The sequence below is a fragment of the Triturus cristatus genome, chromosome 5_1 (genome assembly GCF_964204655.1).
Source record: "Triturus cristatus chromosome 5_1, aTriCri1.1, whole genome shotgun sequence".
Lineage (NCBI taxonomy): Eukaryota > Metazoa > Chordata > Amphibia > Caudata > Salamandridae > Triturus > Triturus cristatus.
Genome location: NC_140587.1, coordinates 631550432 through 631575877, shown reverse-complemented (window position 1 = coordinate 631575877; position 25446 = coordinate 631550432). Strand labels below are relative to the sequence as shown.

The window sequence follows — 25446 nt, the reverse complement described above, 5'->3', positions numbered from 1 at the left end:
GTCAACATCTGCACTCAATCATCCTCCAATGCCATAGTGGGGACAGAGTAAATGTATGTATCGGAGTCATTACTTGCCCAGTAATGAGTTGTAAGGGAACAGGTGGTGCTGAGGAGGGACAATAAGGTGGTAACTTAACTGGAGGACCGTGCACTTCCATGGGCTTGAAAGCAAGCCAGAGTGCCCCGGATGCACACTGAAAAGATGCTGCAGGTACGATGATGGCCCAAGAACTGTGCAACAGAATGAGCTGAGGGATCAGCTCTGTGATAGTTGACCTTGATGGAGTGCAAATGACATTGCCACACCCTCAAGCCTCCTCTTTGGAGTCAGAGTGGCATGAGATGGGTTGAATCCCACTTTGCTTTTTGAGGCATAAGTTTTGACTTCAACTTACTGGAGGACTGCCAGCAAAAAATGGAGCAGTCGTAGTCTGAGCCCTGGAATCTGGCCCATAACTTTAGAGTGGGAGCAGGTTCTGTACGAGGTCCACCACCCCCTTCAATGTTCTGCGACATACAACTTCATATATTGCCCCTATAGGTGTTCCAGCCTCCCCAGACCTTCTCCCATTTTTTCGGACATCCTCTATGTTAGACCTGTCAGCCCTTTGGGTGGTCCCTCCTCATCATTATTTATTTTGTCCCACTTTTGCCTCAAACCCTGTTTGAATTTTTCCTTTTTGGGAACCACCAGACTTTTTAGTGTTGCTACAGATTCAGGGAGCCATTTTAGCTACCCCTGAAACTTCTGTCTGAGGGCCTGAAGCACAAAATGGTGGCCTCCTGTGACATCACCAGCATCCACTGGAACCTACCAGCACCTTCCAGAACCTTCCAGGAGATTCCAGAACTGTGTGACAGTTGGAAACCGTTTAGAATGTTGGGAGGATAAGAGAGGCAGTTGGCAGTTGGAGCTGGCAGTTGGCACCTGACTGGTGAAGAGAGAGGAGCACAACAGTGAAGGAGGAAGGAGTGAAGCAGCAGGGGTGGAAACTTGTGCCTGGAGTGGGGTCCATAAACCCACCCTTGATACTTGTCCCTACTGATGGATCCCAGCCTATAGTCCTGTGTGGGAAGAAGTCAGAAGAAAACCATCCTAAGGACCTGGACAGCAGGAACAGGCCTTAGAACCAAGAAAGAAGTAAGATTCTGACCTGAGAACTGGTTTCCCTGGAGCCTGGCGTCGAGTAGCCGAAGACCTGGAGCCCGAGGTGGAGAAGCGGCGCTGACTGAGGTAGCAGACGTCGTACCCGGAGCCGCCTGAGGTCGTAAGAGGGCGCCGGCGGAGGTCGAGAGGAATACCAAAGGTCGAGAAGGAAGTGAACCGAGGTCGAGCGAGCGGCGTCATCGGAGGAGTGAAGTCCGCCCTTCGGAGTCGTCGGAGACCGAGGTAGAGGAGCACCGGAGGTCGGGAGTGAGGATCGCACTCCGGAGTCGCCCGGAACCTGTGAGGAGGAACACCGGAGGTCGGGGGTGAGGATCGCACCCCGGAGTCGCCGGAAGTCGACAGCGAGGCCAGGCCGGCCGACGTCATCGGAGCCGAGAGCGCCATCGGACCGGAGCCGCCCGAAGTCGACATCGTGAAGAGACTGCCCGACGCCGTCGAATCGGAGGTCGAGATCGAACCGAGGCCACCGACATCGGACCGGAACCGCCTGCCGGCGTCGTCAAAGAACTGACATTGTGCCGAGGCCGCCGAGACCGAACCGGAACCGCCTCACGGCGTCGACACGACTCCAGCGGCGTCGGAACATCAGAAAAGGGCAGTAAGTGGAGTAGAGGGCGCCTAAGGCCCTGTGGAGACCTGAGAGACTACTCTAAGGGGCTAGGGAGGTGCTGAAACCCACCTGACTGTGCCTGGGGTGAACTGGGACTAACCTAGAGAGGTTGTGTGGAGAAGGAAAGCCAGGGCATTGGTATTCCCCCCTTTGATCTACCTCAGTTTAGGCCTCAGCCTTGTCCCAGCCAGGGAGTAGCCCCCCCTCAAGCCTTCCACAACCCTACAAGCTGTGCCTGGGCCAAATCAGCCCTTAAGAAGTGAAGTGTCATCTGATCATATGAGTGTTGCTGTATACTGTTAACTATTTATTGGGGATACTGTATTTATTGAGTTTTTACCTATTTATTGCTGCACTATATTTATAGGTCCACAGGACTTGATGGTGTACAATATTTATTGGTACAGTATTTATTGCCTCAAAGTATTTAATTGTCTGTATATATTGCACTTGTATTTATGCCCTGTTATTTATGATCACCCCTATTTATTTCATCAAACAGCCAGTATTTATTTGACCTGCACTATTTAAATTTGTATATTGTGATTGTCTTATTTATTTTTCCAATCAGCAACTAAGAGAAAAAGATAAAGAAAGAATATTTTCATAATTTTTACGGTGTAGAGTCGTTTTTGGAACGGATGCACGCATGGTTATTGTATGGGTATATTGTATGCTTAGCACTGCGCCTGTTTCCTGACCACTCGAGGCAAGCTACCACAGTGTGTTCCGGAAGACCACCACCACCCTTTCAGAGTGGGAGTGTGGTTTTCCAACATAAATTGGTGTTCAGTGGTGGGATAGAGCTGTGCCTACGTATACTCAACAATAACTGTGGGTAGTCCATAGGCCTACACCGGGAGTTTTCTCAAAGCGGCCTTCCTAATTGTGGGTTTTTGTTTTTTCCAAATTTACTCTGGTGGTGGGAGGAGGTATTATTAAAAGGTACCCCCCGGCATAGTTACTGCACAAAAACCTGTCCTCTAACCTGAGTGGGCAAGATGGAGTTTGTTCTTGAAAATCTAGACACGTACACTGTGGCCCAACTCAGGGAGTTTTGCCAGCGAGAGGGGGTGTACTGTCCCCCAGGAGCAAAGAAGGGTGCACTCCAAACCAGCTTAAGGGCTTGGGGGGAGGCACGCAGGGAAAGCAAGGCTGAGGAAGAAGACAGGGATGGAGAGCCTGACCCCGAGGGGGCTGAGATGTACCAACCTGAGGTGGGGAACCTGTCCGCAGGGCCCAGGACACTTTCTAGGAAGGGCAGCACTGTCTCTAGTGGGGGCTTATCCGAAGTGGAGTTAGCAGACCGGAGAGAGAAGAGACAGCTCACATGGGACTTAGCAAGGCTGGAAAAGGAGAAAGAGGAGCAGAGGATGGCCCATGAATTGCGACTGAAAGAAATAGATCTTCAGATTTTGAGAATCGGGGCACAACCTGTTCCTAATGGTGGCAGCCAAAACCAAGAGTCCACTAGGGAATCCAAACCCTACCTGCCAAAGGACATTGTAGCGAGCTATGGGGCGGGTGACGACATCGCCAAGTGGCTAGCAGCCTATGAGGTCTCATTGAGGGCCCATGGGGTTCCAGTGAAGTATTGGGGAGGGGGATTGTATAAGTACATGCCTCCAGCTGGTAGGGATGCTTTATTGGCCCTCGAAGAGGAGGAGCAAACCCACTACCCCACCATGAAACTGGCGCTCATCAGAAAGTTTGGACTAACTCCGGAAAAGTACAGACAGAAGTTCAGGGGTAGTCACAAACTGGGCACACAGAATTGGGTGGACTTTCTGGACTATGCAAAGAAGGCACTGGAAGGTTGGATTCAAGGCAGTGAAGTAAGGAACTACGAGGAGCTGTTTGACCTAGTATTGAAGGAACACCTACTCGAGAAATGTTTCCCTGAACTGCGGCAACACCTGGTGGATAGCAAGCTGACCAGTCCCCGGAAGCTTGCTGAGGAGGCGGACATTTGGGCTAGTACCCGGGTGTCCACAAGGGGGACTGGAGGGGATACTCAAAAGGCCGGACAGGGCGCCCCCCAGAAGAAAGAGGGAGGGGAAAAGAAAAAGGAGTTCTCCAAAGGCCCCCAAAATAACTTCCAAGGGAAGGGAACAGGATTCCCCTCTAAGGCTAACCCACCCAGAAACCCTAATCCTGGCCAGAGTCAGCAGCCAAGGGTTGTCCATTGCTACGAGTGCGGTGGCGTTGGACACTATAAAGGAGATCCGAAGTGTCAGAAACGATCACCCCCTCCCACTGGAGGAAAGACCCCCGGAGTAGCTAGTGTAGTGCTCGGGGAGGAGATGCCCTTAACTAAGGGAAGGGAGTGGGCGGGTGTCACTTTAGTGTCCCTGGGAGAACGGGAGATGGTTCCCAAGATCCAGGTGCCCGCAAATACCGCAAAGTATGGGCAGTGGATCACCATCAACGGCCAAAGAGGGGAGGCTCTGAGAGACACAGGAGCCAGTATGACTATGGTGCGTAGCCAACTGGTGTCTCCAGAGCAGGTAATTCCCGATGTACTCCACCCAGCCGCGATGGCTGACGGCAGAACCGGCCACTATCCCGTGGCTGAGGTTCCCTTTGAATGGGGGGGGGTTGCAGGTTCACTTCGAGTTGCCGTAAGCCCTGCCGTGCCAGTCGATTGTCTGCTGGGCAATGACATGGAGCACAACGCTTGGAAGGAGGTGGAATACCGGACTCACACCGAGATGCTGGGTACACCTGACTGGGCCTGTGTTAGCACAAGGTCCGAGACTACCCGAAGAGGGAGTTCATTCCGGCTGGAGCCTGGAACAAAGGCCCAGCCAGCTGCCAGTCAAGGGAAGAACCGAGGACAGGAGGAGCCTGCCTCGGCGTCTCCACCCCGTAGGACGGATAGGCCACCGGAGGTGGTGGGCCAGGAGTCTGCGGAGGGGGACGTTACCAACCTGGAGGACTTACCCATCCCGGCCGAGTGGCACGTGGAGGGAGGCCCGTCCAGGGAGGAATTCTGCCAGGGCCAGAGGGAGTGCCCTACCCTTGAGGGGCTGAGGCGACAGGCCGAAGCCCAGGCAGCAGGGAACGTTGAAGGGAACTACAGTGTTTACTGGGAGGATGGCCTCCTCTACAGTGAACCCAAGGCACCCCTACATGGATCGTCACGAGCCTTGGTAGTTCCTCAACGTTATCGAGCCTTCCTTTTAGAGTTGGCTCACGAGATACCATTGGCAGGACACCTGGGGCAAGACAAGACCTTCGCCCGTCTTGTCCCACACTTTTATTGGCCTCAGATGAAAGTGTCGTCCGATACCTACTGCCGGACATGTGTGTCTTGCCAAGCCAGTGGGAAAACAGGGGTGAAGCTGAAAGCTCCCCTGGAACCACTTCCTGTCGTTAGCACCCCCTTTGAAAGGGTGGGCATCGACATTGTGGGTCCATTAGATCCACCAACTACAGCTGGTCACAGGTTTATCCTGGTTCTGGTGGATCATGCCACACGGTACCCAGAGGCAATACCTCTGAGGACCATAACAGCACCTGTTGTGGCTAGGGCCCTGATGGGAATCTTTACCCGAGTGGGTTTTCCCAAGGAAGTTGTGTCCGACAGGGGGACCAACTTCATGTCAGCGTATATGCGGGCAATGTGGAAGGAGTGTGGAGTGACCTACCGGTTCACGACTCCTTACCACCCCCAGACCAATGGTCTGGTGGAAAGGTTTAACAAAACCTTAAAAGGCATGATCAGAAGTCTGCCTGAAAGCCTGCGGAGGAAATGGGACGTCCTCCTACCCTGTTTACTCTTTTCATACAGGGAAGTGCCACAGAAGGGAGTGGGCTTCAGCCCCTTCGAGCTTCTGTATGGGCACCCTGTACGTGGACCTCTTAACCTGGTGAGAGACGGATGGGAAAGAACTCCCAGAAAGCTTCCCCAGGATGTGGTGAGCTACATGCTGGCCTTCCGGAGCCAAATGGCTAAGTTGTGGAAGCAAGCTTCTGACAACTTGGAAGCCAGCCAAGCAGTGATGAAGGCGTGGTATGACCACAACGCTCACCCGGTGGAGTTGGAGCCTGGCCAGAAGGTGTGGGTGATCGAACCAGGAGAGCTTAGTGCCCTCCAGGATCGCTGGTCAGGACCCTTTGAGGTGTTGGAGAAGAAGGGTAAGGCTACCTACTTGGTGGACCTGAAGACCCCTCGTCAGCCCCTGCGGGTGCTGCATGCCAACCGCCTCAAACCCCACCACGAGAGGCCCGAAGTCATCTTGATGATGGTGACTGACGGAGGAGAGGACGTGGAAAGCGAGCATCTCCCTGATCTGTTTGCGTCTCAGGAAAAGGATGGGTCGGTGGAGGGAGTGATTCTCTCCCCATCTCTAACTCCTGAACAGCAGGAGGACTGTCGCCAGGTCCTGGGGCAGTACTCTTCGTTGTTCTCCCTTGTCCCGGGTAGGACTCACCTGTGCGTCCATGACGTGGACACAGGAGACAGCCCACCTGTGAAGTCCAAGATCTACCGGATGTCAGACAAGGTGAAGGCCAGCATTCATAGTGAAGTCACTAAGATGCTGGAGCTAGGAGTGATTGAACCTTCTAGCAGCCCCTGGTCCAGTCCGGTGGTGTTAGTACCAAAAGCTGCACCACCGGGTGCCCAACCAGAACTGAGGTTCTGTGTGGACTACCGGGGACTGAATTCAGTGACAAAGACTGATGCTCATCCGATCCCTAGGGCGGATGAATTAATTGACCGGCTGGGAGCTGCCCAATATCTAAGTACCTTTGACCTTACTTCAGGGTACTGGCAGATCTCTTTGACTAATGGAGCAAGGGAAAGGTCAGCCTTCTCCACGCCCAATGGCCACTACCAGTTCTGTGTGATGCCCTTTGGGCTCAAGAACGCACCTGCCACGTTTCAGCGCCTGGTAAACCAGATCCTCACCGGAATGGAGAGTTTCTCTGCTGCTTATCTGGATGACATAGCCGTCTTCAGTAACAGCTGGGAGGATCACTTGCGTCACCTGCAAGCTGTTCTCCAGGCCCTGAGACAAGCTGGATTGACGATCAAGGCCAGCAAGTGCCAGATCGGGCAGGGGTCGGTAGTGTACCTTGGACACTTGGTGGGTAGGGGAACGGTGCAGCCCCTCCAGGCGAAGATCGAGGCCATCATGGCCTGGGAACCCCCCAAGACACAGACTGGGGTCCGAGCATTTTTGGGCCTCACGGGATACTATCGCCGCTTCGTGAAGGGGTACGGTACCATCGTAGCCCCTCTCACGGAGCTCACGTCCAAGAAACAACCTCGACGGGTAGTCTGGACGGAGGCTTGTCAGCAAGCCTTTGAGAAATTGAAGAAAGCCATGTGCGAGGCCCCGGTCTTACGGGCCCCAGACTTTTCCAAGAAGTTCATTGTCCAGACAGATGCATCAGAACATGGCATTGGGGCAGTGTTATCGCAACTCAACGAAGAGGGTCTGGATCAACCCGTGGTCTTCCTATCCAGGAGACTACTTCCCAGGGAACAGAAGTGGAGTGCAATAGAGCGTGAAGCCTTTGCAGTGGTATGGGCTCTGAAGAAGTTGCGGCCATACCTGTTTGGCTCGCACTTCCTGGTTCAGACCGACCACAGACCCCTTCGTTGGCTGATGCAAATGAAGGGGGAGAATCCCAAGTTGTTGAGGTGGTCTATTTCCCTACAGGGGATGGACTTTCAGGTGGAACATCGGCCTGGAGTGGACCACGCCAATGCAGACGGTCTCTCAAGGTATTTCCGCCTTAGTGATGAGAACTCCCAAGGGGTTGGGTAGCTCTCCCCACTTTCAGCTGGGGGGGACGCGTGTTAGACCTGTCAGCCCTTTGGGTGGTCCCTCCTCATCATTATTTATTTTGTCCCACTTTTGCCTCAAACCCTGTTTGAATTTTTCCTTTTTGGGAACCACCAGACTTTTTAGTGTTGCTACAGATTCAGGGAGCCATTTTAGCTACCCCTGAAACTTCTGTCTGAGGGCCTGAAGCACAAAATGGTGGCCTCCTGTGACATCACCAGCATCCACTGGAACCTACCAGCACCTTCCAGAACCTTCCAGGAGATTCCAGAACTGTGTGACAGTTGGAAACCGTTTAGAATGTTGGGAGGATAAGAGAGGCAGTTGGCAGTTGGAGCTGGCAGTTGGCACCTGACTGGTGAAGAGAGAGGAGCACAACAGTGAAGGAGGAAGGAGTGAAGCAGCAGGGGTGGAAACTTGTGCCTGGAGTGGGGTCCATAAACCCACCCTTGATACTTGTCCCTACTGATGGATCCCAGCCTATAGTCCTGTGTGGGAAGAAGTCAGAAGAAAACCATCCTAAGGACCTGGACAGCAGGAACAGGCCTTAGAACCAAGAAAGAAGTAAGATTCTGACCTGAGAACTGGTTTCCCTGGAGCCTGGCGTCGAGTAGCCGAAGACCTGGAGCCCGAGGTGGAGAAGCGGCGCTGACTGAGGTAGCAGACGTCGTACCCGGAGCCGCCTGAGGTCGTAAGAGGGCGCCGGCGGAGGTCGAGAGGAATACCAAAGGTCGAGAAGGAAGTGAACCGAGGTCGAGCGAGCGGCGTCATCGGAGGAGTGAAGTCCGCCCTCCGGAGTCGTCGGAGACCGAGGTAGAGGAGCACCGGAGGTCGGGAGTGAGGATCGCACTCCGGAGTCGCCCGGAACCTGTGAGGAGGAACACCGGAGGTCGGGGGTGAGGATCGCACCCCGGAGTCGCCGGAAGTCGACAGCGAGGCCAGGCCGGCCGACGTCATCGGAGCCGAGAGCGCCATCGGACCGGAGCCGCCCGAAGTCGACATCGTGAAGAGACTGCCCGACGCCGTCGAATCGGAGGTCGAGATCGAACCGAGGCCACCGACATCGGACCGGAACCGCCTGCCGGCGTCGTCAAAGAACTGACATTGTGCCGAGGCCGCCGAGACCGAACCGGAACCGCCTCACGGCGTCGACACGACTCCAGCGGCGTCGGAACATCAGAAAAGGGCAGTAAGTGGAGTAGAGGGCGCCTAAGGCCCTGTGGAGACCTGAGAGACTACTCTAAGGGGCTAGGGAGGTGCTGAAACCCACCTGACTGAGCCTGGGGTGAACTGGGACTAACCTAGAGAGGTTGTGTGGAGAAGGAAAGCCAGGGCATTGGTATTCCCCCCTTTGATCTACCTCAGTTTAGGCCTCAGCCTTGTCCCAGCCAGGGAGTAGCCCCCCCTCAAGCCTTCCACAACCCTACAAGCTGTGCCTGGGCCAAATCAGCCCTTAAGAAGTGAAGTGTCATCTGATCATATGAGTGTTGCTGTATACTGTTAACTATTTATTGGGGATACTGTATTTATTGAGTTTTTACCTATTTATTGCTGCACTATATTTATAGGTCCACAGGACTTGATGGTGTACAATATTTATTGGTACAGTATTTATTGCCTCAAAGTATTTAATTGTCTGTATATATTGCACTTGTATTTATGCCCTGTTATTTATGATCACCCCTATTTATTTCATCAAACAGCCAGTATTTATTTGACCTGCACTATTTAAATTTGTATATTGTGATTGTCTTATTTATTTTTCCAATCAGCAACTAAGAGAAAAAGATAAAGAAAGAATATTTTCATAATTTTTACGGTGTAGAGTCGTTTTTGGAACGGATGCACGCATGGTTATTGTATGGGTATATTGTATGCTTAGCACTGCGCCTGTTTCCTGACCACTCGAGCCAAGCTACCACAGTGTGTTCCGGAAGACCACCACCACCCTTTCAGAGTGGGAGTGTGGTTTTCCAACACTCTATGAATATAAACTTACCTTTCTGCCATCATCGCCATGTCCATGTCTTTGCACCATTGACTGGGAGTGGGACTAACCCTGGATCCCCATCGCTGTGCAATGTTCCTTTTTGCTGTGGTCATGCCCAAGGTAACCCAGTCCTGAGCAATCGTATTTAAATATGTTGGTTCCCAGATATTGAGAAGGCAGCACCTCGGATCTGGCAATGTGGAGACCTGCGTGACCTGGGAGAGTGTGCGCATTATCGCCATCCAGTAGTGTACTATCTTAGGGCATGACCAAATGGTATGGTAAAACGTGTCTGCCTCTCCGCACTGCCTGAGACAGAGCGGTGTGTCTACACGATGTATTTTATGCAGGAGTGTCCTGGTGTAATATGTGTGGTGTAAAATCTTTAATTGCACTAATCTAAGTCGTGATGGAATTGCAGCCTCTCTGGGAGATGCGAGTGCCTCCTGCCAGACAGCCTCGTCAATGTCTCACACCTCCCTCTCCCACGTGGTCTTCAGTGACACTGTAGGGTCCGACCTATCTGCTAGATTTTTAAGCAAGTTTGTCTAGTGTTATATGCCTGAAATCTGTTCTTAAATAATCAACGTGCTCCTTGTTAATTCACCCTGTACGTTAACATCTATTGTTGTGGCCATGCAGTACAGAGTAACTCTTGTTAGTGGTGAGAACCCAGTAAGAAAGCTTGGAGTGTCAGTCGAATTGCAATTAGTTCTATGAGGTTGAGGTGTAACCTCCCTTCTTGTGGTAACCACAGGCTTCAGTTGAATATACTTAACATAGGAGGACAACAGCCACCCACGGGACTGGTTTTAGGCCCCAAAAGAATAGGCCACCTTCTAGGTTTTGAATGTGCAACAACCTCTTTTTAGGTGTTGGTAAAGCTTTATAATGTGATGCGAGTGACCTTCATTTTGGCGCCACTGAACATCCAGTTTCTTCTAAGCTCATCTCACGTGTAAGCAGCATTGTGTTAGAGCAGAATGCCACAGTAACTAGTAGGGAGTTGCGTCTTTACTTCTGCATTTTGAAGGAATATGTTTGCAGAGTGAAAAACGTGTACAAGAAAACTGATTCTAGGGTTCAGGCTAGCACATTCAATGATGAGCCTGGTCACAGCTTCTAAAATGTGGTCATATGACACAGTGGCAGAAGGATACGCAACACGTTTCTTTCTCCCCTTGGGCCAAAGATGGGACAATACAAGGATCATCTTCGTAATATGGTTTCTGAATTCAGTGTTATGAAGAAAGCCTGAAGAAACACAAACATGCTTTGCAGCATTTGTTAGTCTTGGGTAGTACACCCCGGTTGGCTGGCTTAGGACTACAACATTCAGAATACAGTACAATAAGGAGCATCTCCTACTAATACCAAGGAAGTGCTAGCAATCCGCTGGTGACAGGTTAATAAATGGTCTTTTACAATCACTTTGACAGGTATGGCTAGGTATAACAAATGCAACACCTTGCGGTTTGAGTTTTCAACCAAGTCAAAGCACCCAGGTCCTGAAACAATTTATCTCTCTTGAACCCTACTTGCTTTTCTAACAAGTTTACTCGACTTGGGTTGAGGATTTAAAATTCGGCTTGCACCTACTGGTCTAAAACAAAAGTTCAAGGTTACAGCTCTCTTCTACTTGTATGTACTCGGTAAGATCTCCAATACCGCAGAAGTAGCCAGACTTTAAAATAATAGTTGCAGATGTCAGAGACGCCTCGGATTTAAAGGGTCAAGTGAAAAGAACAAAGTCTCTCCCATTTCTTACCCAGTATATATAGGTCCAGATACCTATACACTTCTGAATAAAGAAAGTTAATTAAGTTGGCGTCAAAGACAGTCAACTTGTTAAGGAGGAAGAGATAAGGACAAGGGACATATGACATATTCAGATTGTGTCTGAAATTATTTCATTTAAAGGAAACAAGTAACATTTCTCATTCAGAGTGATCTAAATTTTCAATAACCAGATTTTGGGCAGCCAACAGGAGAAGCTCACTGAACAGCTGGGCCAGCAAAGTGTACCACCCCCAGCTACAGAATGAGATCCCAGCACAGGCATGTAATGGACCGGGCATATCCTCAAGTGCTTTTGGTTGAAAGAGTGTACCCCCTACTACACTGAGAGCTTTCCACAATTCTCTATAAGTAGCAGCACCACTTGCATATTAGATCGGATCTTGCAAAATCGTTCACAACGTGCCTCCACTGAGCACTTCCCTTACACATTCGAGAATTTTGTTTACTGTGTCACAAATTGCCTTCTTTTCTCCAATGAAACTCTAAACAAAGAGAGGTCAGAACTTCTACCAATTATACTTAGTGTGATGTTGTGAAGACATTTTTCATGAGTCCCTGCAAGACCTATCTATATGCAGTTCGCTTTGCTAGCCAATCTTTTCACACATACCACACCAAATGCAACTAAGTTATCTTTTTATGTAGTGAATATGGCTTTGCAGACTTAAGTAGCATTCTTTGTAAGTTCATACTGCAAAGGCATAAGGGTATGAACTTTGGCTTGCATCAAGAGTGTAAAAAACAAGAAGAGAGATTGTAGTTTTTACACTTCAAGAACAAAATCAACCTTAACAACCTCTGGCAACCATTTGCCTTGCATATCTTGAAGTTCAGGTGTTTAATGCAACATACAGATTTACTTGAAGATTGGGATAGTAACTGTAGCCTAAATAAAAACACAAAGTGCCTGCCGCTGCAACCACTTGCATCTATTCTGTGTCCATAATAATACACGAATGCTAATGAAGTCAATGTTTTGGATTAAAATAACCATTCAGTCGGTCTGACAATCATTTTTTCAGATACTGTCTCACACTGAAATAAAGACCTTCTTGGTTTTGGCTTCAGAACCCACCGTGTCTAACTGAGCAGGTTGAACAAGCTTGATTGTGTAAATAGTGTTTGGCTCACCAGTGGCATTAGGCCATGCCTTCTTTTGTAAATACGACGTATATCTTCAAGCTTAATCTGAAGAACCGGTTTCTGAAATGAAAACAAAACAAGAGCAATCCAGGTTTAAGGAACATTTAATTCATTTATTGGCAAAATGTTTTCATTGGGGGCTTGTATAATGAAGAAAACTAGAAAAGACAAAGGACTGCAGTATGCAGTTGCAAGGTACGGTATAATGCACATATTATCCAGCAAGCGTGCATAGCCTAACATGATGAGTCACAATAATACACACCTACTATGCAGTTAACAGTACAGGCATTCCAAAGTCTAGAATTATTTCTGTGCAAATGAGGACGGTGTGAAGTAACAAGGAAGAATGGAGGTATCGGGGTGAGGGAGGACCGTGGTACCTACTGTTCCAAATGCAGTAACTAGAATAATAACGATGGTTACAATCATGAATTAGCAACGGTCACTATGGCAATAATGAAAAAAAACTAAGGAAATATCCTGGTCACCTCCATCAGTACTGACAAAAATAAGGCTATTTGTGGCTATATTACGATCTCAATGATTGTGCACATGCACATCTGGTGAATGAAGTTTATCCAAACCATCTGCCAACTTGAGCTAACTGAAAAACTACCCCACCATCTTCCTTTTCTCCTTCCTGCCAAAGTCCTGGAAAAAGCCATAAACAAACAAGTCACAAAATATCTGGAGCGGAACCTTCTCCTAGATATCTCCCAATACGGATTCAGTGCCAACCACAGCACCGAGACTGCCTTGATTACTGCCACCAATGACATCAGAGCCCTCCTTGACCGGGGAGAAATAGCGACTCTGATCCTCCTCTACCTCTCAGCAGCCTTCAACACCATATCTCATCACACCCTGATCAGAAGACTTCATCACATCGATATACAAGGTACCACCCTCAAATAGACCGCATCCTTCCCAACCGGAAGAACGCCGAACCAACTCCCATAGGTGCATGAAGAGCATCACCAACTGGATAAAGGACAACTGCCTGAAGCTCAACATGGACAAAATGGAAGGGCTGATCTTTGGCAACAACACCACCCCTTAGAACGTCTCCTGGTGGCCCTCGGAACTAAGACCATCACTCAAACCGACCGATCACGCCAGCAATAATTCTCAGCATAAGCCTGGACAGCAAATTGACCATGAAGTCCCAGATCAACGCAGTCTCCTCTGCCTGCTTTCTCATACTTCGCATGCTACGAAAACCACACACCTTCTGCAGAGACTCCAGACCATACAGAACTCTGCCACCAGACTCATCCTCGACCTCCCCAGACGAACTCCCACCTCAGAAAACTCCACTGGCTCCCTATACAGAATAGATGCCAATTCAAGCTTATTATCCATGCCTACAAAGCACTGCACAACCAAGGACCAGCCTACATCAACCATCGCCTGAACTTCTACCATCCTACCAGACAACTACGCTCCACCTTCCTCCACTCGCCCACATTCCTTGCATCCACTGAAGCATCAGCAGAGGATGCTCCTTCTCCCACTGCACAGTAAAAAACCTGGAGCGACCTCCCGCTGCAGCGAAGGACCTCCACCTCTCTACTGGAATTCCAGAGAGCACTTAAGACCTGGCTGCTCGATTGAGTCACCTGAACCATCATGACTCAAGCGCCTGGATACCCTCTCAGGTGATTAGTCGCACTAAATAAATCTACTGATTGATTGATTCATGTTCTGGAACATTTATTTTATGTGGGGTCATAGGTACGAACAAGTCATTACCCTGTCCCCAAGTGAAACCAGGAACAGAGTTGTCAGGGGTAGAACCAAAGGTTAGTCAGAGATGTCAGTGTGTGTTATAGGTAAGGTAGTGGAATGCAAGAGCATGTTTCAAAAGGATATTTTTGCCCACAAGGCTCCATAACCTAACAAGGAGTTCCATTGCACATCCAGCTCCAAACACTGCCGCCACTGCTCCCCATGATCACCCTCCCCGTCTCCCACCCAGAGGTTTCATAATACTATCATGGAGGTCATAGGTGTGTATTTACTATTAGATTCCCACTAGACTTGTTCTACTCTGCCAAGACAGGGGCCCAAATTTACTCGCATGCACTTATCCTATTGATTATTATATATAGGACTCATTATATGCAATGTTCCCTAATTCTGTGAGCCATTAATCTTTTGAGGGAGTGGTTGCTTGGCTCCAGTGGCGGAGGATAATGACCTTAGCTGTTGCCACGGAGGTTTCTAATCATCTATGTGAATGTGAGTCTAGATTATGTCTGTCTGTTAAAACGTGCAATAACACTATATGTACTGAGAGCCTGATCTGGAGAATATGCATTCTAGCCACTTCTGACCACACTGCCTGCCAATATGGATTTAAAGCAAGAATTGTGCGATTCATTAGCAGACATTTCCGAAGACCAGATCAAACTTCTTTACAAGAACTTTCCCTGCTTGTTCAATCAGACTTACGTCAAGCTCAATTTCAGTTCTCCTCCCCTTAACTATGTCTGCAGCTTAGGAAAGTTTAATTTCTTTACTCCGGAACTAATCCAAAGATCTCTTGAAACCGTCAAATCTGGCTCTCCTCTGGATCTATGCCCACCTAAGATTTCAGCACTACTTTCTAATCAGCTTGCCCCTGCAATATGCTTCTTTTTTAATTTACCAACTAACACAGGGAAATCCCCTTGGTCTGGAAAGCTGCGCAAGTTATACCCATACAAAAGAAGGGCAATATTGCATCCAGAAACCTCACAAACTATCGCCCCATCTTGTTCCTCCCACTGTTAGGCAAGTTGCTGGAAGGCCAAATGAACAAACAGCTTTCGGATTACTTGGTGAACAGCATGCTCCTGGAACCATCACAATCGGGGTTCTGTTCCTCACACAGTACAGAAATGCCTTAGTGGCAGTCACAGATCACATGCGACTAGCTCTCGATGCTGATACGCCGTCTACTTTTGTATTTATCCGCAGCGTAAGGCACTCTGTCTCACCCCAAGCTGCTCCAAACGTTTATGACATTGGAATCTACGGGACAGCCCTGCATTGGTTCTGTGACTTTCAAAACAACAGAAACCAAACCATCCCTCTTGGCTCTTTCAAACCCGCACCATGCTGACAGACAAGGGGGTGCCCCGGGGCTCATGTTTAAGCCAAACGCTTTTTAATATATATATGTTGCCCCCCTTGCCTAGATAATCAAATCCTTCAGATTTGAAATTCTGTCCTATGTTGATGGCATACAGTTGGTAATCTCCTTTGACAAAGACCTGGTCAAAGCAAAAGAATGTTTTGCAACAGGGATGAAAGTAATTGCACCCTGGATGTCCACCAACTGCCTACAGCTGAATGCAGAACAAAACGAGATCTTGCTGCTCGGTAAGGCCCAGTAGCTTTGGTCGGGCGACTGGTGGCTTGCAGAACTCAGCACTGCACCAATACCCTAACAGTTTAGTCAAGAACCTAGATGCCAGACTAGACCAAACCTTAACTGTGAAAGAGCAGGTTCACTCTACCGTCGGCACATATTTCCACATAATGCACTTGTTGAGGTAAGCTCTCTATAGGAAAGTGCTTCTTTTGCATGGTCAGTCCCTTTGATGCCCAATGTGATTTAGACCTGAAAGTGCACTGGGTCCCTGCTAACCAGGTTCCCAGTGCCAGATCTCTTTCCCCAAAAATGTACCACGATTGGCACAACTTCAGCCACCCCTTTAAGTCATTTGTAAACGGTACCTCTGGTACCTAGGGCATGGGTACTGAAGAGGGTCCTCTGGGGCTGCAGCACTGATTGCGCCACCCAAGGCCCCCCTCACCAAGACTCTGCACTCTGCCACTGTTGGATATGTGTCTTGGTGCAGGAAAAACCGAAGAGTCAACATGGCACACAGCCCTTTGTGCCATGCCTCCCAAGCACTGCATGAGGTATAGGTAAGCCACCCCTACTGCAGTTCTTCAACCCTAAGGCAGAGTGCACTGCATTCTATGTGTGGGCTTATCTGCAATGAGCAGATAGGCCCCTACAATGTCCCGCCTATTCTGTGATATTGCAAGTGGACAGGGAAGCCATAAACAGTACATGGGTTGGATACTCGTCAACACAAGTTCCGTAGCTCCATGATGGCTTCACTGATTTTTAAGGTTTTTGGTACCAAACATCTTGTCTTAATAAATTCTCGCTGATGCCAGTGGTGGAATTATTAATAAATTCACACAGGAAACTCTTTTACAGGGTCCCCTGAAAACCTAACCAAACACTAGTGAGGTTGCTGGCCAGTTTTTACCAGCCTACCACCAGACATGTTTCTGACCTCATGGGGTGAGAGCCAGAGCTCTCAGAGGACAGAAACAATTCCTGCTCTGGGCATGTTTGCAGCTGAACGCCGCCAGTGAAGAAACAATTCTGCATCTCAAGACCTACATCACCTCTGCTTCATATAACCAAGGAATGCCGACTGTGCCTGAGCCCTGGGACTTCCAGAACTCTGACTCCCCTGTAGAACTTCCCTTTAACTATGGGTGACCATTGTCCCCCTCCCAAAACTCTGTGGCGGAGTGTTGTTTCCTTCGACTGCGACAGCAAATGTGTTGGCAGTACTCCACTATCAAACCATATGCTTTTCTTTGCTTTGACCAAGACGGTCTCTGCCCGACGGTATTGACCACTGTTGTTTAAAAACCTTTAAGCGTTTGTGTCTTGAACTGCATTTGGTTAAAAATCGACATACAAAGCATGTATTAACTGTTTAACAAAGGTCTTGGTTTCTAAAAAAAAATATATATATATATATATAGATACGATTTTATTTTTCCTAATTGGTCTCGGATTTATTCTCGAGTGTGTGTCTCATTTATTGCCTCTGTGAGCACAAATGTTTAGCACTAGCCTAACTGCTCGCCCACACAACCACAAAAGAGAATTAGAGATCTGCTTTTAGTTCTGCACACCTATTGGGGACCCACTGGCCTTTCTGCAGTGTACTTCATTTTAGTACATTATATAGTGAGCCACACTCTCCCTTTTCTTCCTCTCTCAGTGAGGAAAACCTTGGTGCAGGCTCTTATTATCCGCAGATTAGCCTATGGCAAAGCTTTACTCGTGTGTTCTAATGAGCAATTACTTTACAAACTTCAAGTTGTACAAAATACAGCGACACGTCCCATTTGCAATCTTCCCTCTAGTACGGACCTCCACACCGCTTCTGAAACCCTTACATTGGTTTCCTGTTAGAAAAAGAATAATCTTAAAAACCTGATACCTCACTCACTAGTATTTAACGGGGGAGGGCCCCAGGTACCTCAACCAGAAGCTCAAACACTACTGTCCAGTCAGGCTTTTGATATCCAGCGATTAAGCCTTGCTCACTTTCTCAAGCGTCAGAAGGTGAAGAGCGGGGGGTAGGTCTATTTCCCATCTGGCCCCCTCTTACTGGAACGAACTGCCTTACCAATTTTTCAATTGATAACTTTATTTCGGTCAGAGACCATAAAAGTGCAAATAAAATAGATACATACATAGCACATCCAATAAAATGATAAAAAATAGAAACATTTCGTTAAAAGGGAAATTAAACAAGTAAGTTAGCAAAGCAGTTATGATAGTTTAAGATGAATTAAAACTAGACCTACAACGCCACATGCCATAAAGAAAACGGGAGACAGCAAATACAATATGCGGAGAGGTATCATACTTAAGAACTCTACATGCCTGCACACAGTGTCTGAAACCCACATTTTTACATAATGGGATAAGCCAGGTTTTGCGAAGGTTACTGTATGCAGGGCAAAAGAATAAGACATGAGTAAGATCTTCTCTATTGTGATTGCATATTGGACAATTTTCATTTTCAGATCTAGCCCATTTCCCGGTAAATGATCTAATGGGTAGAGAACCATGCCTTAATTGGACATATAGTTTCCTCGCAAGGGGGGGTTGGACCTCATCCCAAAATTTCTCCCACCGCCTTTCTAGTTTAATTGTGAGGAACTCAGTAGAGAGCCTACCATAGGAAGTTGAGCTATGTAGAACGCATAGATTGTGCTGTCTCACCAGGTTTAACAGCAGGGCCCTGGATATCCTCAGGCAACTCAGGTCAGGAGACCCCCATAACTGAGGCTGGCCTATTGTTAGAGAGAGGGCCTTAATATGGGAAAGCCAGGGAATATTTTTATTTTTTAACTGTTCCCAGACCTCCCGAAATTCAGCTCTAAAGGATGCCAGCTCAGGTGTTAACCAGAGCCTCCTCCAGTAAAGCAAGGGGCGCACATCTACCAAGTCCTCAATCAATCAATCAATCAATCAAGAAATTTGTATTGCGCACTACTCACCCGGAAGGGTCTCAAGGCGCATGAGGGAGGGGGTCTGCTACTGCTCGAACAGCCAGGTCTTGAGCTGTCTCCTGAAGGCGAGGTGGTCCGGGGTCAGTCGCAGGTGGACGGGCAGGGAGTTCCATGTCTTAGCAGCCAGGTAGGAGAAGGATCTTCCTCCGGCGGTGGTTCTCTGGATGCGAGGGACGACGGCGAGGGCGAGGTTTGCGGATCGTAGCTGGCGGGTGGGCGTGTAGAAGGTCAGGCGGTCGTTGAGGTATCTTGGGCCAAGGTCGTGGAGGGATTTGTGTGCGTGGGTGAGGAGTCTGAACGTGATCCTCTTGTTGACGGGGAGCCAGTGCAGGTCCCTCAGATGGCTCGAGATGTGGCTGCGTCGGGGGACGTCCAGGATGAGTCAGGCGGAGGCGTTCTGGATACATTGAAGTCTTTTCTGAAGCTTGGCTGTTGTACCGGCGTAGAGGGTGTTTCCGTAGTCTAGTCTGCTGGTGACGAGGGCCTGGGTGACTGTCTTCCTGGTCTCGGTCGGGATCCAGCGGAAGATCTTACGGAGCATGCGAAGGTTGTGGAAGCAGGCTGAGGATACGGCGTTGACTTGTCTGGTCATAGATAGGGAGGAGTCCAGGATGACGCCCAAATTGCGTGCGTGGTCCGTAGGCTTGGGTGCGGTGCCTAGGGCCGGGGGCCACCAGGAGTCGTCCCATGCGGAGGGCGATGGTCCCAGGATGAGGACTTCTGTCTTGTCTGTGTTCAATTTCAGGCGGCTGATGTCCATCCATTTGGCGACGTCTTTCATCCCTTCGTGTAGGCTGGTTTTGGCGGTGTCGGGGTCTCTGGTGAGGGAGAGAATCAGCTGGGTGTCATCGGCGTAGGAGATGATGTTGAGGTTGTGTTGGCGTGCGATGGCAGCGAGGGGTTTCATGTAGATGTTGAAGAGAGTGGGGCTGAGCGATGATCCTTGCGGGACGCCGCAGATGACTCCGGTGGCCTCAGAGAGGAAAGGAAGGAGGCGTACTCTCTGTGTTCTGCCGGAGAGGTATGAGGTGATCCATTCCAGGGCCGTCCCTTGGATGCCGGTGTCGTTGAGGCGTTGGACTAGGGTGCGGTGGCAGACAGTGTCAAATGCTGCGGAGAGGTCTAGGAGGATGAGTGCCGCTGTTTCACCGTTGTCCAGCAGGGCTCGGATGTGGTCGGTGGCTGCGATGAGGGCGGTCTCGGTGCTGTGGTTGGCTCTGAATCCGGACTGTGATGGGTCGAGGGATCCGTTCGACTCGAGGAAAGCGGCCAGTTGCTTGTTGACTACCTTCTCGATGACTTTGGCGGGGAAGGGAAGGAGCGAGATGGGGCGGAAGTTCTTGAGGTCGGTCGGGTCCGCTGTTGGTTTCTTCAGCAGAGCGCTGAGCTCGGCGTGCTTCCAGCTTTCCGGGAAGGTGGCTGTGTCGAAGGAGGTGTTGATGATGTCTCGGAGGTGGGGTGCGATGGTAGAGGCGGCCTTGTTGAAGACATGGTGGGGGCACGGGTCTGTCGGCGATCCGGAGTGGATGGTGTTCATCATGCGTGTTGTGTCTTCGGGGGTCACCTTGGTCCATGTCTGGAGGATGGCGGCGGGGTGCGTAGGTTCGACCGATGGGTGCGGGGGTGAAACGCCGAAGCTGTTGTGGATGTTGGCGATCTTGCAGTGGAAGTACGAGGCGAGGGAGTCGCAGAGCTCCTGTGAGGGAGTGATGTCGTTGTTGCCGGTGCTGGGGTTAGATCCATTCGCAAAGGGATAAGGAGTGTACTTATCGGTAAACCCACCAAATTTCTCATAAAGGCCTGTTCGACCCTCGAGAGACTTGAAACATTCTTATGACCCCAGAGTTCAGCCCCATACAAAGATGCAGTCCGAGCCTGTAGGCTATATATCTCGAGAGCGGGTGCAACCAATCTAGATGTTGAGGCTCTCTGGAGTTTACCAATGCCCCCAGCTATTTGCAAAAGTTTGAGGGCAGATTTAGCGATCTGGTGGCCCCAGCCAAAGTCCTCCGTCAGCATAATCCCAAGATATACAAAGGTTTTGACTCGTTCCAGCGGAACACCATTCAAAAGAGGATATCAGAAACAACTAAAAGGTGACGGACTTAAATGGTAGCACCTCACTTTTTGTAATGCTGCTGCCTTATCTGGCTGTTAGTGCACAATAACTCCAGCACCCTTCACCTAATGGTGCCTCAGAAAAAAAATCTGACAATTTATTCACAACAAATGGAGGTGCACTAAACATAGAATAGAGAGTCCAAAGTATTTCTCTTTTTCTTTGTTTGACTTTTATTTCATAGCTGATAAATACACAACAACAGCCAACGCGTTTCGCTTCTTTTAAGACCATTTTAACGGAACTTCTTCAGGGCTCGAATTGATAGCAAGTCAAGTTCAAACTTTATATTTGATGATTGGGGAGTAAGAAATAGACAGCGAGTCCCACTTGATGTGTAGGAAATCCAAAATATCTAAAATATCTAAATGGTTCAATTTAAAGATGAAAAGGCCCATTGTAAAGGTGACTATCAGATTTTAGGTGGGCGACCAGGTCGGTGAATCGGAGAGAGAGCAGGAATCGCTTATCAAGGTGATTGATCGATATTTCGCTGTTAATAAATTGAGCGCCCACCTATGCAAATTAGGATTTTCCGCCTTACAAAACTTTTTGAAGCTACCCTACAGATTTTTATCAGAAAATCTGATAGTCACCTTTACTTACAATGGGCCTTTTCATCTTTAAATTGAACCATTGGTTCTTCACACATATCTAAACCTTCTGCGACCGACTAAGATATTTTAGATATTTTGGATTTCCTACACATCAAGTGGGACTCGCTGTCTATTTCTTACTCACCAATCATCAAATATAAAGTTTGAACTTGACTGCTATCAATTCGAGCCCTGGAGAAGTTCCGTTAAAATTGTCTTTAAAGGAACGAAACGCGTTGGCTGTTGTTGTGTATTTATCAGCTATGAAATAAAAGTCAAACAAAGAAAAAGAGAAATACTTTGGACTCACCATTCAAAAGAGGGTTCGGGCGCGTGCGCCTCGGGGGATTAAAGATCATAAACTTGGTTTTAGCCAAATTAATCTCTAAACCCCTCGCGGCGCAAAAGCCCACAAAACCATCCAGGACACGCTGAATACCCGAGGATGTTCGCGACAACAACAGAGTGTCATCAGCGAACATCAACGCGGGTACACGGCCAGAGGCCAAACGGGGGGCATCATTGTCCTGGACTTCATTTAGGGTATCAACAAGACCATTTATAAACAGGCTGAAAAGTGTGGGGGACAAAACGCACCCCTGCCGGACGCCTCTGGCAATAGAGAAGCGATCCGAGAGGGCCCCATGTCTCCCACACCTAACCTGAGCGTAGTTTTCAGCGTGCAGGCGGGTCAGGATACTAAGCAGGTAGGGCGGTAGGCCCAAGTCTGCAAGGACCACCCACAGTTTTTCCCTAGGGACCAAATCAAAAGCGGCCTGCAGGTCCACAAAAACAAGAAAGAGGCTGCCACCCTCAACCTTTGTAGTTTTCCAAAAAAGGACCTGGAGCCGGAAGATTTGGTCCAAAGTTGAGATTCCGGATCTAAATCCCACCTGGAGAGTGGACAATATTTCCCGTTCCTCCATCCAGGCTTGTATCCTGTCCAGAATAATCCTGCCCATTAGTTTTTGTGTAGTATCCAACAAACTGATGGGCCTGTAGTTTGAGGGGGAAAGAGTACAACCTTATTTAAAAATGGGGACAATCTCAGCCCCCAGCCAGGTGTCAGGTGGGTCAGAGCCCATAAGGATCGCATTAAATAGGGTAGCAATATAAGGCGCCCATATTTTCGGCAGGGATCTAAACAGATCCCCAGGCAATTTATCAAGGCCGGGGGCTTTATTTGGGAGCAGTTTGGCTATGGCAAATTCCACCTCTTTCAGGGTGATACTCACTAGAGGATCTGGGAGATGCGCACTGGGTCCCAGCCCTCCGCCCGAGGCCCCCGCCAGTCGACACTCGTGGCGGGGGACTGGGGCGGGGAGCCGCGTGAGAGTCGCGTGTCCCGCCCGGCTAGATCCAGTGGTTGGATTTAGGTCCAGGCAAGATGGATCATCGTGCTCCAGACACGCGTATAAAGCCCCAAAATGAGCCTCCCACACTGAGGACGCGATGTTTGAAATAGTGGCTTGCCCTCCTCCCTTAGAGCCCGTACTCACAATGGCCCAGAACGACTTAGCGTCCCCTGCCAGGAGCGCTATTCTCAACTCTTCCCACCGGGCTTCCTCCCAGTCCCTCTTGGCTCCCTCAATGACCTTTTTATAAAGCAGGCGAAATGATCTAATAGATAGGCTATCCCGGGCTTTGATTGCGTTAAGGAGATCCTTCTTAGCTTTCCTACAGGAGAGATTGTACCAACGGTGTGTCTTAACCTCACCCCGTCCAGGCCTAGTTAGTGGGCAAAGGGCATCCCCCAACACATTGACCAGGTGACTGTGGATTTTTACAGCATGACTATTTGATGACAGGTCAGCCAGTGCAGCTATCCAAGGTAACGCAAGCTGATAAACTTCACCCAGCTTAGTCGGGCAGTTCTGTAAATGGGGCCAGTTGACCCTGCGACGGTTATTCGAGACCAAAAGTGGGGTGCTCTTGTTAGGTATGAAGCCTGCTTCAGGGTTAATCAACCCAAAAGTCCCTGGTATGAGTGTTAAAACCAGGGTGTTATGGTCACTGTCATGTCTCGGGTACACTCTGAATTCTGAGAGCTTATCCCAGAATCTTGCTTCCATCATAATGTAGTAGATAGTGGACGTTAGTGCAACCCTATTAAATGTGGGAAGTCCCGGACGATCAGGGTCCAGTCTCCCATTACACGCCCGCAGTGACGTAGCAAGCGAGAATGATTTTATTTGAAGGACCAGCCGGGTCCATGCCTTAACAGGAGGGATCTTTGGTTCCGGGATACACCAGAACAGGTCTTCAGCATCCTGCTCATCCCAGTCAAGGTTGGCCAAGGGCTCGAATTGACAATTAAAGTCCCCACCAACAATTTTTATGACTGAAGGGTCAAGTGTCTGGATGAAGAGATCTAAAATTTTGAACGTTTCAGACTCCAGCCCACGGCTAACTGGCCTAGAATTGATATTAATTATAGCTATTTTGGGGGAATTTGGGGGTATCATTAGTACACATTGGATATCAGGGGAGTTGGTTAATAATTGAGTAGCTGTAGCACCCAGGTGGGTGCCAATCCAAATTGAAAGACCGCCAGATGGGCGCCCTCTACCACCAGATACTGCCAGAGTGTGGAATATTGCGTAGCCTGGATAGGCACTCTCCTCTAAAGCCCACGTTTCTTGGATCAAACAAATATCATGATTTGCCATGAAGGTGCCCCAATCAGGATTAAATAGTTTGCTTTTTATGCCAGCAACGTTCCAAGAAAGGATTTTAATGGTGCCATCGGCTACATTACCAATATCATTTGGGATTCGAGTTGCCGTGGTGGGAGAACTGTCACAAGAGGGGGGCTCTGATTGAACTTTGTTCTCTGGTATTTCTATACAAGATGCCACCCTACGTGGAACAGGAACTCCTCGCACAAACCCCACTTCCCTAGCAGCCCTCCCATCACAACCTCCAGACCTGCCCATACCACCAGGGAGTGTAACCACTAGAGAGATGGAATTATTAATTCTTCCCTCCAATGCAGTTGGGGAGGTGGGAATTTCAGTAGTTGTGTTCGAGGGTAAGTCCTTGTCAAGTGGACGTCAGTCGACCTGGTTCAGTGTGCTAAACCTATTGCTATGCACAAAGGATGGCAGGGGGGGGTTATAAACGTATGGACCAACCCAGTTTGCTTGCCCCGGATATACTCCAGAGGGGCAGTCGATACAGCCCTCATCATGTCTACCACCTTTAAAGTAAACAGGTCTCAGGGGGGGCACAGGATAGGAATAGGACAGGTGGAGGGAGAGAATTTGGGTGTTTAAACTAGAGGGGGAGAGCCCGCAGATGTATTTGACAGCAGCAGTATCCCTGAAATTTATAACCACACAATTCCCTGCAATAGTTTTGGGACCCTTCCCGATCCAATCTACACGTCTAACGGTAAGGATTTCGCCAGAGATGTAGGAGGGAAGAGGTCTGTTAACATTTAGCCACTGCAAGCACTTATTCTTTAGCTCAGTATGGCTTTCATTTTTTCCCTGGGTTAAAGGTGGCACCCCCGTTAAAACTACAACATACGGTAAGGACTCAGGGGGAAGGTTAATAATTTGTAACTCCGCTGATATACCTGTGGGAAGTGGATAGAGATTTAAAGAAACTGGAACATCGGGGGGCCTCCTTTCCAGTCTAGGTCTTTCAGATCTTATCGTATCTACACTAAGAGTGGCTTTTATAGCGCGAGCACAGCAGCGAGGATGCCTCCCAGGGCAGAGAGGCTCTTGGGCAATGTAGTCCCCAGCAGCGGCGATTTTTGAATATTTGGCGCTTCCCGCGCGGCGTGGGCTGTAGGCGCTTTTATAGCGCGAGCACAGCGGCGAGGATGCCTCCCAGGGCAGACAGGTTCTTGGGCAATGTAGTCCCCAGCAGCGGCGATTTTT

The 25446-nt window shown here is 49.1% G+C and overlaps 1 protein-coding gene across 1 annotated transcript in view; it reads right to left on the bottom strand.

Annotated features, from left to right (window-relative positions):
- Positions 1-25446, bottom strand: part of NSMAF (neutral sphingomyelinase activation associated factor) — a 624890-nt gene that overhangs the window by 365547 nt on the left and 233897 nt on the right. Inside the window, exon 11 of the mRNA XM_085605566.1 lies at positions 12500-12571. Within this exon, the coding sequence (XP_085461692.1) occupies positions 12500-12571 (72 nt within the window). The remainder of the gene's footprint in view (positions 1-12499; positions 12572-25446) is intronic.